The sequence below is a fragment of the Protomyctophum parallelum genome, assembly GCF_964188405.1.
Source record: "Protomyctophum parallelum genome assembly, chromosome: 5".
Lineage (NCBI taxonomy): Eukaryota > Metazoa > Chordata > Actinopteri > Myctophiformes > Myctophidae > Protomyctophum > Protomyctophum parallelum.
The window spans coordinates 29,029,638-29,044,904 of record NC_139702.1 but is presented as its reverse complement, the minus strand read 5'-3'; the positions used below and the strand labels follow the sequence as shown (position 1 = coordinate 29,044,904).

Sequence of the window (15,267 nt, the reverse complement as noted above, 5' to 3'; positions counted from 1 at the left end):
CTATTTCTATTCTAAGCTCCATCTCGAAAGTGATGGAAAAAATAGTCTATGAACAGGTTGAAAAGTATCTTGCCACTAATAAATTGCTGTACGAGTTCCAATCTGGCTTCAGAACATCCCACTCCACTGACACATGCCTCCTCTATTTGAGCGATCACATCAAACACGAGGTGGATGCTGGAAAATACTGCGGCATGGTCATGCTGGACCTCCAAAAGGCTTTTGACACCGTGAACCACTCCATACTGGTTAACAAGCTTAAAGCTATTGGTTTTGATAGCACATCAGTGAGCTGGATGCAATCCTACCTGGAGGGGAGAGAACAGATGGTGGAGGTGAACGGAACACTGTCCCCTCCCCTCCCAGTGAGCTGTGGTGTCCCACAAGGAAGCATACTAGGGCCTTTACTGTTCCTAATTTATGTTAATGACATGACTTCAGCTTGTGACTGCAACTTGTTCCTGTTCGCAGATGACTCAGCACTGCTGGTCTCGGACAGGAACAAACTGCAGGTTGAAAAGACCCTCAGCTCTGAACTCGGTAGAATCTGCACCTGGCTCGCTGATAACAAACTATCCTTACACCTGGGAAAAACTGAATCCATCCTCTTCGGATCAAATAGTAAACTCAGCAAGGCAGATGGCTTCTTGGTTAGAGTGGGTGACAATATTATCACACGAAAATATCAAATTACCTACCTAGGTTCCATCCTGGAGGCTAATCTTTCCGGTGATAAAATGGCCACCAACGTAATCAAAAAAGTCAATCAAAGAACAAGATTCCTTTACAGGATCTCCTCACTGGTCAGCAAAAACACCTTGAAGACCTTAACAGGAGCCCTCGTACAAGGTTTCTTTGACTATGCATCCACCTCTTGGTACCACAGCACCTCAAAGGCCCTTAAAACAAGGCTCCAGACCTCCCAAAACAAACTGGTCAGGCTCCTACTTGGCCTCACCCCCCGAACCCACCTCACCCCTGCCCACTTTGACAGGCTGGGATGGCTTAGGGTCGTCGACAGAGTACAGCATCTTGCAATGGGTCTGGTCCACAAGATTCGATACACCACCAAGATACCCATGTACCTGTCTAAATACTTCCTTAATGTAAACGAAGTCCACACCCACAACACCAGAGGGAGTGCAACAAACCATGTACAACCCAGATTCGGCACAAACAAGGGACTAAATTCTTTTCGCTCCTATGCCACCAAAATGTGGAACGCCCTACCAACAGTCATTAAGACATGTGAATCCCTTGACTCCTTCAAAACCGCTCTCAAAGGGCACCTACGGATGGCTGCAATTCGAAACTGGCCTCTGTAAAATCTGAATCCCCCCCACCCCCCCACCCCATTTCCCTCACTGTATATTGTATATTGTATATTTTCCCAGTGCTTGTATATTTTCCCTTTTTTGCTTCCCATATGATGAATTCCTGTTCTGTTCTTTAGCTACATAGAAATGTCTATTTGTATGTCTCTAAATGGTTGTATGTCTTTAAATGTTTTGATGAATTGAACAATGTGGACCCTGTTGTAAACAAGTGTAATGCTTAATTGGGTCGTCCACTCACAGTTGACAGTCTTTGTATTGAGTTTGTGCTTAAAATGTACTGTAAATTCTACAAACTGTTAATAAATATTTCAATCAATCAATCAATCAGGTCAGGAGGAAGATTTTTTTCAAACAATTAAGTGTACAGTATTTGTTAAAATGTCGTTTTTCTTATGTGGGCAGTTCATTAAGTAGCTTTAAGCATTACGTTTTGATGAATTGAACAAGGTGGAGTGGTGGACCCTCTTGTAAACAAGTGTAATGCTTAATTGGGTTGTCCACTCACAGTTAACAGTCTTTGTATTTAGTTTGTGCTTGAAATGTACTGTAATTTTGCAAACTGTTATTCAATCAATCAATCAATCAAACAGAGACTTTTTTCAATAGCAAGCAGACATGGCAACACTGTTTTTATTTTGGGACCTCGACGGCTGCCGTAGTTGTGGTCCAACCGTCATGTCTGCCTCCATGTGCTAACGTGCGACGACTTGGATCATGCAGAGCATAGTAAACGTTCAAACCTTAACACCTTTCGCTTTAAGATAAGAAAAGAATAAACATCAAATACGCGTCTTGGAGAAAGCACCGAAGGTATTTATCTTATCTGATGTAGCTAGTTAGCTAACTTTGTCATGATAAAGCTGAAGTAATTTGTATCTTGACTGTAGTAGGCTACCTTGTGACTAAAACCTAAAGCAACCGTTTGCTAAAAGCTAGAGATAACCTAACGGACCTCTTTAGTTAAAGTACAATATTCTATTTCATGTGTCACCATGATGATGGTGCTTATTTTGGGTCACATTTTTCTCAAGATGTAGTCAACATGGTTCATGTTGATGTTGCAGGGCTACTCAAGATGCAGCAACAGTTAAGTTTCCCATACAGATGTTTGATGCATCTGCAAGTCATGATCTCCTGGCTGCAATCACATGTACCTAATCAACCTATAAACCCTTGAATCACCAAATGATGTGACTTGATTAGTGACAGTGGTTGATGAATGTTTCTGTTTGTTGATAGGGTCTATCCTTGATGCTGGTGCGGACAACCCAACTATTGCCCCATTTCATTGGCCATACTTTGAGACAGCACTGCAGACGCGCTACTATCTTCCAGGGACATAGGAGGGGACTGAGATCTATGGAGCCCCTACGCTCCATTCAGGACCCTCGGGTTCCAAACACCGTGGCTGGGGAGGACACAAAGCCTCGTCCCTCCCCTGTCATATTGCCACCACACGGGGAAGGGCAGAGTCTGACAGACAATGACGGGGAAGGACCCCAGACTGAACCCGGAGAGAAGGTGGTCAGAGAGGGCAAGGCAGAAATCTTGTTTCCCAGTGCCAACGAGGTCTTTTATAACCCAGTGCAGGAGTTTAACAGAGACTTGACGTGAGTAAAACACTGATTCAGTACTTTACTACTTGCCCAAGTGGGTTCCGCTTGTCAGCTCACTCAATAGCCATAACCCATATTATCTGTTAATTATACTGTATACCAATAACAGATAAGATAAACCAAATTATACCACAACCAGCCTGTTTACAGAAATCTGTTCATTAAGAACATGGATCCTCCAAAGCATCAAAAGGAAAAAAATCCCAAAGTCTCTCTTTGAAGTAATTTGTTGAGATGATTGATTGATTGATTGATTGTTTGAATACTTTCTTAGACAGAAATGTAAAGCTAAACTAAACAAAGAGTGTAGTCAACACTTGGTCTAAAAGTCCTTGCGGTCTTGTTTCCATTCGAGTCCTATGTATTCAATTCAGAAACATGACATGAAAAATAACAACACAATTATATATCATCACAAAATAAAACAACGCTGTATGTACATAGTGGAAGAAAAATAAAAAAGGGGGCGTGATCAGTTCACCTGTCTAATGTCTAATCTGATAGGTTGTAGCATCCACATGTTCGATATGGACCAAATCTATGGGAATTGCACACCATAGAGATGATGCCATAGTAATCTACATTATAGGTCCATTATAGGCATATTTATGTTCTGGCCTTACCTCCTAACTCAGGGATGGCCACACTTTTTTGACTTGAGAGCTACTTTCAAAATAAGCATCTCAACAAGTTCTACCCACCAAAAAAATGAACCCATTGCTGAAAATAACGGTGCTGGCATTGCATATAAGACAAATGCACTTGGAATGGGAAATGGAGTAAATACATAACTTTGTAATTCTACTGAAGTTTTTGTGTAACAATATTGGAAACAAAGTATTGCATTGTGGATTTGAGCTGACGGTCTGTATGTAAATTATATATATAAATAATAAATATATATATATATATATATATATATACCGGTGTGTGTGTGTGTGTGTGTGTGTGTGTGTGTGTGTGTGTGTGTATATATATATATATATATATATATATATTAGGGGCATGTTATGTGGTCTACCTGCATAATATTATATTATATATTACCTTTATAATCTACTGGTAGATCGTGACCTACCTTTTGGGCACCCCTGTCAGACCAAACTGGAGGATAACCTTGTGGAAGCCGGTCCTTTATGGAGGAGGGTTGTTATACATTAGCATAAAGACTTTACTTTAGCACGTACATTAATCACATAAAACCTATTGAATTGTATGTGTGTTCCGCGGTTGGAGGCTCTGCCAGTGGTAGGTTATATCTGTTTCTTCTATGCCCTCTCCAGGTGTGCCGTGGTCACGGAGTTTGCGAGGGAACAGATGGCTCGGAGAGGAGTGAAAGTGGTGGTGCCAGGCGAGAAAGAGAGGGTGGTGGTTTCTCTATCAAAAGAAAACAAGGAGGAAACGGAAGACGGGGAGACGGACAAGCAAACAGAAGAGCAAAATGGAGGACAGCCAGTTGTGACTGCACATGTGGGGGAGAAATGTGAGGTACAGGACTAGATGCAGAGTGTAGAATCGGCCCTAAAACGGCTTATATTCATTCCTTACTTGTGTATTATGTTAACTATAGAACGCTCAAAGTAGTTTCTGGGGAAGGAGTCACCTCTACACTGCATTCTAATTTGTCAACAGGATGGCATTCACAGCAGTACTAAACATTATGTAAACCTGAGTGAGTATATACGTAGTCAGAAATGGCCAGGTCCTTGGCATGGCAACCCAGTATAGGTTGGCGTGACTAACTGTCTGTAATCGCAAATGGCAATATATTAAGCTCTCATTGATGGAATGTTTACTGTTTTTAGTGCTGCTGCTGTAAACGTTACCACATCACATATACATGTGAATCTCATCCAAAGTTTTACAAAAGAGAAAATATATTTATATATTTTCTGTTTAAAAGATTTGATAGTTTCATAGTGATACTACAGTATATGACAAGAGCTAATTGCCAGTCATCGCAGTAATTATCAGGTGAGTACACACAGTTAGAATTGAAATGCATGAATGTCCAGGGCTAGATGCAGATTACGAGACATTAGCTGGTACCACTTTTTCCTTTGACAGTTGCAATAAACAAAACAAAATCGATCATTGGTACACTGCTTAGCAGCATTTGCTGTACATTTTAATTTAGTGGCAAAAAATGTTGGTAATCGACATTTGTCAACAAAACATAATGCGTAGCAAGCATTTGTCACTTGTTGAGTTTTATTCCTATTTTGACAATTTAATCCTTTTTTAAATTCAATTCTTTCTCATATCCATGTCATATTTCAGTCAGTTTGTACTGCTTGTGAAAGTGAAATATATTTGCTTCATTATTCCCTCCACTCCAAACGCAGAATGGCCTGTGTGTGTTGGAGGGGCTGGCAGCATCAGGCCTCCGCTCCGTGCGTTTTGCCCTGGAGGTTCCCGGCCTGCGCTGCATCACCGCCAACGACTTCTCAGCCAAGGCAGCGGCCCTCATCTCCAGGAACGCCCAGCACAACGGTGTCACGCACCTGCTCCAGGCCAGCTGCAAGGATGCCAGGTGCACTTAACTTCAACAGTGCAGTCACATAGACTCTTAATTCATTCATTTGTTTTACCTGTATTGTATTGTATTCCTTTTTTGTACTTTATGGGGGTTTTCTTTTTTAAACTCAAGTGTTATTGTATTTTTAGAAAAGTCTCCTGTGGACAGGTGGTGCAAATTAGCGCACGTGCTAACACACTGTAAACGATGCATCTACAAATTGTACAACTGTGCAATGAGCAGTGTAATTGTCATGTCCATATCGAATAAATAAACATAAAGCTGGTTGAAGGCTGCAGCGTACTTGCGGGAAACAAAGCTAGGCGAAGTTCGACATAAGAATAAAGAAAACAAGCAAATATATTGGCTTGCCAAAGTTAATTTCGGCAGGTCTTGCTGCACTCCCAAGATTTTCTAACTAGCAGAACACCACATTCAGACACTCGGAGGGGAGCCGCATCGATTATAAAACAATCCATAGAGATGTTTTATAATCCTTTTATTTTCTTTCTAATGAAGTATTCTGCAAACCTGAGTGACCATAGCCTCGGTCCCAGGCTTACTTAAGAAAAGCCTGGTCACAACGTAAAGGCAGAGAAGCTATCGGCGGACGTATCCTCCGGAAGATCCGTCGGATGTATTTCCCCCGGATACGACATTTTCCCGACCAATCGCAACACTTGTTTCATTCGCCGAGAATGTAAACTGATTTGCAAAGCATCAACGTCATTTCCTTGGGCAATACTTCCGCAAAAATCCCGCAACTTCCGCCGACTTTTCGGCGTAGGTCTTGCCCAGGGTGGAGTGACCATGCTTTGCTGCCACATTTCCTCTCCTCCTCCCCTCGCTATTCATGTCTGTCACACTCTTTATCTCATCGCTTTCACGACGTGGTACAACATCGTGCTCTCCAACCCTTCCCGCACCAGCATGCTGATGTACGAGAAGCGAGGAAAGAAGGAGCGCTACGACGTCATCGACCTGGACCCTTACGGCAGCCCCGCCTCCTTCCTGGATGCTGCCGTGCAGGCCGTCGGTGAAGGAGGTGTGTACTCCCCTCCCTTCCTTATTGAGCTTCTGTGTAGATTCTACCACAGCATCAATATCTGGTAGTGTAGAAAATCCATCATCATTAATCAATATAATTGTTTAGAATAAACAATACATTAGTCTGACAGGAAATGGAGAGAGAGAGAGAGAGAGAGAGAGAGAGAGAGAGAGAGAGAGAGAGATGGGGAGTGACATGCAGCACAGGTTGTTGGGATTCAAGATTTGAACCCACGACGTGCTGTCGTGGGTTGTCGTGCCCGGAATGCTGCGCCAGCTACCCGGGGCCTTAATCGATACAGCGTAATTATGTATTGTTTATTTGAACCTCAGGACCTTGGCTGACACCCCACAAGCTATAACTTGTGATGCTTTGTTTCTGTTGATCTCCGTTTCTTACAGGCCTCATTAATAATAGTGGCTTGGAAGATATCATGTTTGCATTTATTTGACCCGATCGTCACATTTGGCTTCAGAATCTGGCTCTTGATCACAGGTCCTCTTAAGATGTCTGTACGGGATGATGATGATGAAAGCTTTCTGCCTTAAGTAATTGAGTAACGGTTTGCTTGTGAAAAGCAGTAGTATGGAGGTTGCCATCTGTCACTGTGTTTCATTACGGTATGGCCCAAAACAATCAATCCGATTAAAGTCATTACTCGTGCTGTAAACTCTCACACAAAACAAACACACAAAGCAAAGTACACTACACTACAGGATGTAACCTCTCTCTTTGTTGGTCTTATATCATGTCTTTAGATCCAAACGGCACCTGTTTTTTGATACCCGCATCCATGAAGTAGATTCAGCCAATCTATTGGTCATTGCTCTCTCTAGTTCTTTTTTGTATAAAAAAATATATATACCGGTACATCTTTCCCAAAGAGTATTACTAATGATTTCTCCAAATTGATTCTGCGGTCATAAATTGCATTGCAGAGATCCTGAAGATCATAAATATATGATTATGCTTGTTATGCCACAGTATACCATAACCCCCCCCCCCCCCTCTGAAATGCCACGTGCACGTTGCTGCTGAGGGGAGGCTATTGAGATCCACTATCTCCTTAGGCAACTTGATCAATAATATTCTAGACATTTCCTGGAATGAGATTCCATTGCATCTCTCACTCGCCTCCTAAAGCTTATACCTCTCTACTTGTCTTCTCCCTGCCTCTCTCTCTCTCTGTTGTGTCTGTCAGGACTGTTGTGTGTGACCTGTACGGACATGGCAGTGATGGCTGGTAACAGTGGAGAGACCTGCTACAGTAAATATGGCTCAATATCCATCAAGGCCAAATACTGTCATGAGATGGTGAGGGCCTTAAGGATTCATATACGGTAGTATGTTTATATTTAGTTAAAATGTTTATTGAAGGAATAGTCCCCTGAGATGCAGCATCTCATTTTCATGGAAGGGGGGCCCATGAACAAGATACATAAAAACGTACAGTACACAGATAGAGGTAATATAAAGATTATCCCTCCCCCAGGCTCTTCGTATCATCCTCCACAGTCTGGACCAGAGGGCCGGCGTGTACCAACGCTACATCCAACCGCTCCTCTCCGTCAGCGTGGACTTTTACATCCGCGTCTTTGTGCGAGTCCACACGGGACAGGCCATGGTCAAGAACTCAGCCAGGTAGTGGCCCACACGCACTGTACACAAACACGCATTATACAGTATGCCCAGACAGTAAACATCCACAGTGTTAAGCCAGAGTGTACAAAATGGAATCAAATGGACCCTTATCGGCATACTCGTACAGCTCATAGATGCTTGTGTAAGTGTACATGTGCATGCATGCAGAAGCACATACCGCTAATGTTATGTACATGCATGCTCGCACACACGTACTGTACATTTACGTTATAATAGTTGTCCTCGTTGGGTTTCATAATAGAGGGTTCATCTCCATCAAAGCATTTCAAATCACCGTAGAGTTAGCTCTTGGAAAAAGGGAATTCACACACAATCAAATTGCATAATGACAGTGCTCAAATTCTATGTCACGTGCGTCCTCACAACATTGGCATTGTGTGCTTGTGTGTTGCAGCAAACAGGCTCTGGTATATAACTGTGTTGGCTGCGGGGCTTTCTACTTGCAGAGGATGGGCAAGAAAACGGCCCAAGGAAATAAGTAAGCAACTCCACCATGGTCCTAATGATGAATAAACTACGGCTGTGGTTCCCAACCTGTGGGCCGGGGACCGCTGGTGGGCTCTGAAAATGCTGGACATTATGGTCCTAGAGATGTATGTGAATGTATCTCATCATTCGAGGCACTAAGAGTCACTCCAGTTGACTCTTAGTGGCGCTCACATTTAGATTATGACCAAGGAACCAATAGAGGGTATGCGCATGCGTAAAGTGAATGGGGAAATTGAGTGGCAAAGTGAGTTTAATGTCGTTTTAACGTTGTTTAATGCAATCGGATAGGACCTTTGTTTGGATGTATGGGCTGTCGAGTAGTTTTTTGCCACTCAGTAGGCGTTCCAGCTTAACTTCCGGGTATGATGATGATGTCACGCGCATACCCTCTATAATCACCACTTTCTCATGCAAAAAAGCCATTTGATTGAAACTTATTGTATGCCTTTAATGCCTTTCCTGCAGTAAAAGTTGTATTTGCTTTGATTCCAGTACGAAATACTCGGCCGCGACTGGTCCTCCTGTTGGACCCAAGTGCCAACACTGTGGACTCACGCATCAGGTATGAGAGACACAAACTACTGTAGAAGCATTATACATTGATTAGAAATATATGCAATGCATGCATAATTGAATATACACGCGTGACGCTATAGAAAACACAATCAAGTTTTCACACGTCAGTGGAAACTGTTTTCAGGATTCAAATTCAAGCTTGTAGATCGGCTGTTTTTGATCCGTTTGTGTAACACCGTAGTATGATCGAGTAGGCAGGTCATGAATTTAAACCAAAGAAAAGGATATGGAGATATTACGTTTCTGCGACTCAGCAACAATGCGCTAATAAATAAATTCTGTCTCACATTTGTCTTTCCGCGTGGCTCTTTCATGGGTCTGTCCTGTCGTGGCCATAATAGCTGGGTGGTCCCGTCTGGGCAGAGCCCCTCCACGACACGGCGTTCGTCCAGAAGGTCCTATCGGCCGTGTCGGGGAACCCGTCCCGCTTTGGAACCGCCAGGCGCATCGAAGGAATGCTCAGCATGGTGACCGAGGTGAGAGGGGGAGCGCACGGGGTGGCCCAAAAGTATGTATGACGAGCACAGAACTATGATGGCGGTGCATTAACCCATTCTGGGCGGGGACCCCTTTTGGTGTTAGCATTATGTTATGCTTTAGCTATTGAAAAAGGGATGATATTTAATTAGTATTAGAACTGACCCTCTGGTATACTACACGGACCACCATAATACTACAAGTCCCACAATGCACTGCGAGTGCATTGTCACATATCGAGGGCCCGCAAGCGCAAGCATGCGTCTTCTCTTCACTATTGATCAGCAGTGAAAGTATATCACTTGTGGTAAATTTTCAGCTACCCCTCTCCCCAAAAATGCCCTTTGTGTTGAAACACAGTCCGGCCCTCGACTTGTACCATTTTCTTTATTTTGGTCCACTGTGTATTTAAGTTTGACATCCCTGCTCTATAGCCTATCTACAAGCTCACAATGCGTCACAGCGAGCTTGTAGATATTTTCAAATGGCCAAAATGGTACAAATAACTCGTTTTCGAATGATTGTAGTGGAGTAAAAGTTCAATATTTGCCTCTGAGATGTAGTGGAGTAGAAGTATTGGGTAATACTCAAGTAAAGTACAAATATCTGAAAATTGTACTTCAGTACAGTACTTAAGTAAATGTACTTAGTTAGTTTACACCACTGGGTCTACGGCAGCAGGTTCTAACAAGCAGCGTGACATTTTGTTCCAGGAACTGGAGGACGTACCCTTGTATTACACTGTGGATAATCTGAGCAGCACCATACACTGCAACACCCCGCCTCTGCTGCAGTTCAGGTTGGAACACACACACACACACTCATTCGCACAAACAGACATTATTCTGCTATGATGATGAAGCAGCCATGATTCATGATTTCGTCTCGGAGCATGTTAAAACGAATGCTACCAAATATGTGCGCACACTGGTCCCGCACCAAGGATCTCTGAATCGCTCAATTTATTCTGGTATATAATTATTTTGATCTTTTTCCCCCAAATTGAGTCATTGTCAAAAACACTGGGGAGGGTGTGGACCGATGACTTTGCCTTTGCCTTTGCTGATGCACATGAATGAATGAGGAGTTTCGCTGTGTCTCCCCAGGCTAGTTTCCTTCCCTGCTGAACAGCCCCCCCCCCTCCCCCTCCCCCCTCCGACCAACAAGTAGGAGTCACTAGCACTCAACGACAAGGATATAATCCCCTCCCGGCATCCCACCCATGAATACTACCATACCATATCTGTAGGAGATGGCGCCTGGCCCAAGACAAAAATAGAAAGACTCTCCCAAGTTTATTTGCCTTAACCGCGTGAATTAGTCGGATCATCGTATGCCTTTTTTAGGAGACCGGAAGCTGCAGTGAACGTGAACACAGCTTTTGAACCATTCTTTAGCTCCATGGTCATTGGATTAACTATTGGACCCGATCGTCACAAGCCACACACAATCTTCCCAAGATTGTCATATTAAACTGGCTTTTTATCATAGAGACAAATCAGGAGAAAATTTACTTTAACACTCACACCCAGCAACACACTCTTGCAGGATCTATAAACATAGGATGTTCTTAGACCACTTGTAGGATTGCCTCTAGTGGCTCAAATTGGAATGGTCTATTTTCATAAATTAACCATCTTTGGCCTGGCCAAGCCGGATGCAATGGTGATGGGGAAACATTTTTTTGTCCGACCATTGTTTCCACATGTCGGTCCATTGGTGTGTCTAATCTGCGTGTGCATCCCTTTTCTTTTTTTTTAACGGGATGTCTTTCTCCTTCTCTTCCCCTCAGGTCAGCTCTCCTTCACGCAGGTTACAAGGTCTCCCTCTCTCACTGTTCCAAAAATGCCATCAAGACAGATGCCCCCCCTGCTGTCATCTGGGACGTCATGCGCTGCTGGGTAACCCTCACTTAAGTCTGAATAATACTAAAATATCCACTATACTACAAGCTCACACCAGCGTATGACTGAGTATATAAATTAGGCATTAGAATACAATGCAGAACAGAACAGTCTTGTTGAGATAATTTATCACACTTTGCTAAATATATGAAGATGAAATGTTTGTATGCACTTTAAGCATTAAAAGCAATGCATTGTATAGTAATATCTCTGCTGAACGTGTACCATGTGTACTGTAGGAGAAGTCCAATCCTGTAAAGAGAGAGAAGCTGTCAGAAAGTAGTCCTGCCTTCAAGATCCTCTCAACAGAGCCCAGGTCAGTCCACACTCCAACACCTTGAACTCTTAGCTGGGTGACATTGGCAGTTCTGAATAATTAAGATTTCAATTAAATAAATATTTTCTTCAGCTTTTTCTTTTTCTCTGTAGCCACATTTCCCATTGCAGTTGTTAGTCATTGTTTTAACATGAATATATGAACCGCTCGCCTCTAACTATGCTCAGTTCAGTGGCCTTGTGGTTAGAGCGTCCGCCCTGAGACTGGGAGGTCGGGGTTCAATCAGGGTCATACCAAAGACTAAAAATGGGACCCAGTGCATCCCTGCTTGACACTCAGCATCAAGGGTTTGATTGGGGGTAAGTCCCTGCGACATACTAGTGTCATGTCCAGGGGGTGTACTTGTACATCAAGCTGCCTCACGCTACAGAAACAGGAGATAGGCTCCTGTCCTATGGGCCTCATGGCAAGGCTACTTACTTCTATGAGAGTTCAACATCTTTATAAACTGTTGTCACAGTTGTCCCCTGATGTTGGGACATGACATGGTTCGCATGACTTCATATTATCGGTCGAGTGGAAACCTCATGTCCAAAACAGTTGCTTTGAACACTAGCATGACTGAGGTCATTTTGACCCATTTGAAATTTCGAAGTTGATTATCTTTGCCCATGAAGCTTTCAGAATGCTCCCCTTCCGTGTTTTGAGCTTGCAGATGACAGATCTACTTTTGATGCCATTTGTGTGACAGACAATTACCGCCCTACCGTAGGGCGTTAATTTTACGTGGAGAGAAACAAGCGGTTAAATATGGACATAGGCGTTTCCTACGACAATATGAAGAATGTCCTCATGCCCACAATAACTGTTTGTTGTGGTGCTTGTGTATCCACAGCCTCCAGGCATGTTTCACAGTGAGGGAGGACGCCAACCCCCAGTCCCGGAAAAACCACCTGACCCGCTTCCAGGAGAACCCAATGGCCTACTGGGGGCCCAAGGCTCGCGCCAAGGCCGGGTAGATAACGCTTATCTCCTTCCCACTAGTAGACACGTTCCTATATTAGAGCATAGGGTTTGATATCTTCCCTTATATCATGGCCAGTTTGCAAATGAATACGTAGTGTTTGCTCATAATTATTCTAGGGCAATATGCACTCATGCGTCTGAATAGAACTCTTTGTTGGCACTATCTTCATCGACCTTGGAATAAACTATATCTCACTCCAGCAAGAGAGAGAAGAGAAGCCATAGTCATGCCCTAGAAACCAACTAGAGTACCAATATTATTCCATGGAATAAGTTAGAAATGTGTGCATTCAGACTAAAAGTTCCTCTGTACCTCAAGGTTTATTTACTTCACTCCTTTCGTTCATCCCTTTAACTTTTCTGACATCCTATTTCTCTGCATGTCCTTCATGCCCCATCTTGCCTCAATCTACTCTTCATCATCCGCCTCATCCAGCGGAAACATCTCCACTGACCTCCAGGACAAGAGGAAGCTGCTTCAGAACAAGCGAAAGAACCAGGCCACGGACAGCTCCCAGCTCAAAAGCCACGCCTGCAAGAGATTCAAGAAGGTCGGTTCCTCTCTCCCGTCTCACACACGGGAACATTTCTCATGACGGGTTATCATTTGATGGGTACATCAAATCACTGTTTATTTTGACAGCTAATTTAGTTTGTCGACTAAATAAGATTTTAGTCTAGTTTGACGAAATTGTCAATATATTTAGTCTTGTCATCATAGCTTTTTAAGTCAGTGGAAAAAAGGTAGAACATTACATTTGTCAGTTTGTCAACGAAATCAACACTGTTTGATGGGTACATCAAACAGTAGTACGCCTCAGCCACTATTTACATTCCCAAACGGCACCACGTGGCCATTTTACTACTTAACCAAAGTTAACATGAGACGGGCAACTCCTGCATCAAATAGACGAAATCAACCGTTATCGGGACGTTGGAATACGGCCAATATGGCCATACTGGCATACTCACCCCTTGGCTGAACGTGTCATTTCCAACTCTATTGTCGGCGCATGGAAACTAGGGGCTACTAATATATACTATTCTCTGCCTATCAGGGTCCTGATGGCGGTTGATTTAGCATATTCCATGCGGGTGAATGGGGTGACTCCTGACTGCCTATGCACCACTTAAGCCCTATAGTATGCTGGTTTAATGGGAATGATTTAATTATCCATAAGTTACCAAAGTATGTTTTGTCTCTGAAGCACAGAGCCCCCCCAGGGGTCAGGTGAGGATTATTGTTCCCTCATAAGTTAACATGAATATATGACTAGTAATGTGCATTTGTTTTTAAATGATTTGTGGCATTTGTATGCTCTTCCCGGTTCTCATTTGACCCGTCAGTGGATAAACAGTGAACTGTAAATGAATGTGTTCTGGTGGATGAACTTCATACAGCATTGGTAAATGCAGTGTGTGTACTAGAAGCATGATTAAGCCGATTTATAGGTTATAGGAGTTGCACCATTGATACTGTAAAAAGGAATTGAGCATTATACTAAAGTAATTCAAGAGAACCAGTTAGTGTTTCAAGGGGAAGGTCTGTGTGACAAAACACGTTCGTTTCTCTAGGTGGACTGCTGCTGCAGGTTTATGAAATAAAGAAACTCAAACTTTGAGTGCGGTTATTCCTTTTTTCCAGGGGACAAATATTCCCCAGACCACTGTGGGCACTCCTTACAGAAACCAATGCTTTCTTTGTCCTGCAGGGAATATGCACTCATGGAGAGGAATGCTGCTACTCGCATGATGTGGAGGAGAAAAAGGACGGGGAGAAGATGGAGTGAAACTTTATCCTTCCCCCAAAGAACAAAGTCGTGTAGGTCCAGTGATGTTCTGGACTAATTAATGATGGTTGTATTGAGATGGGGAACCAGCCAGCCGAAGGACAGTATTTGGAGTTCTGCCTGCCCAAGGCAGCATCAAGGGGAACCTTTTTTTTTTGTAGTCATTTCTACTGTTGCGACAGTCTAATTAAAGTTCCTATATCAACCCCAATGTTCTCTGGCTTCCTTGACTTAACCCAGACTTCGAAAATGTTTCTATCAGTGGTGCTCAATATTTCACGTCAAGGACCCCAGAAACTATATGCAATTAGCCACCGACCCCCATCTGAAAATACGTTGTACCAGGGACCTCCCCAGAAGCAAAGAGTTAAAATTTCGCTCTGAAAGTGTATATTCAAAGATTTGCACTGCATTCATGATTTTTCAAAAATAGCAGATGTGCGAGCTTGTAGATCTGCTATTTTTCAATAGCTAAAGTGTAACAATGCTTAAAGGACCAACATCTCTTCATATAATTGTTCATGATAAAACACCACCATTTTTTCCT

The 15,267-nt window shown here is 43.1% G+C and overlaps 2 protein-coding genes across 4 annotated transcripts in view; one reads left to right on the top strand and one right to left on the bottom strand.

The window, feature by feature from the left end:
- Positions 1-15,267, bottom strand: part of LOC310859477 (E3 ubiquitin/ISG15 ligase TRIM25-like) — a 289,970-nt gene that overhangs the window by 226,338 nt on the left and 48,365 nt on the right. The window lies entirely within an intron of this gene.
- trmt1 (tRNA methyltransferase 1) lies at positions 2,011-14,872 on the top strand. Of its 3 annotated transcripts, none has more exons than XM_083766030.1 (16): positions 2,011-2,147; positions 2,577-2,947; positions 4,237-4,441; positions 5,299-5,486; positions 6,401-6,516; positions 7,721-7,833; positions 8,012-8,160; positions 8,576-8,659; positions 9,163-9,232; positions 9,588-9,722; positions 10,437-10,522; positions 11,516-11,624; positions 11,867-11,943; positions 12,800-12,919; positions 13,367-13,481; positions 14,643-14,872. In XM_083766030.1, the coding sequence occupies exons 2-16, from the start codon at positions 2,589-2,591 to the stop codon at positions 14,718-14,720; spliced, it is 2,004 nt and encodes a 667-aa protein (XP_083622156.1). In that variant the 5' UTR covers positions 2,011-2,147; positions 2,577-2,588; the 3' UTR covers positions 14,721-14,872. The 3 variants fall into 3 exon arrangements, with proteins under 3 accessions (XP_083622156.1, XP_083622157.1, XP_083622158.1); XM_083766031.1 differs by lacking the exon at positions 2,011-2,147 and adding an exon at positions 2,334-2,423; XM_083766032.1 differs by lacking the exons at positions 2,011-2,147; positions 2,577-2,947 and having other exon boundaries at positions 4,286-4,436.

Excerpts from the sequence above, each read along its gene's own strand:
- trmt1 (XM_083766030.1), top strand. The coding sequence starts at position 2,589 with ATGCTGGTGCGGACAACCCAACTATTGCCCCATTTCATTGGCCATACT. Across the intron at positions 6,517-7,720 it reads GCAGGCCGTCGGTGAAGGAG|GACTGTTGTGTGTGACCTGT; the intron begins GTGTGTACTCCC and ends TGTGTCTGTCAG. Across the intron at positions 11,625-11,866 it reads GGGACGTCATGCGCTGCTGG|GAGAAGTCCAATCCTGTAAA; the intron begins GTAACCCTCACT and ends TGTGTACTGTAG.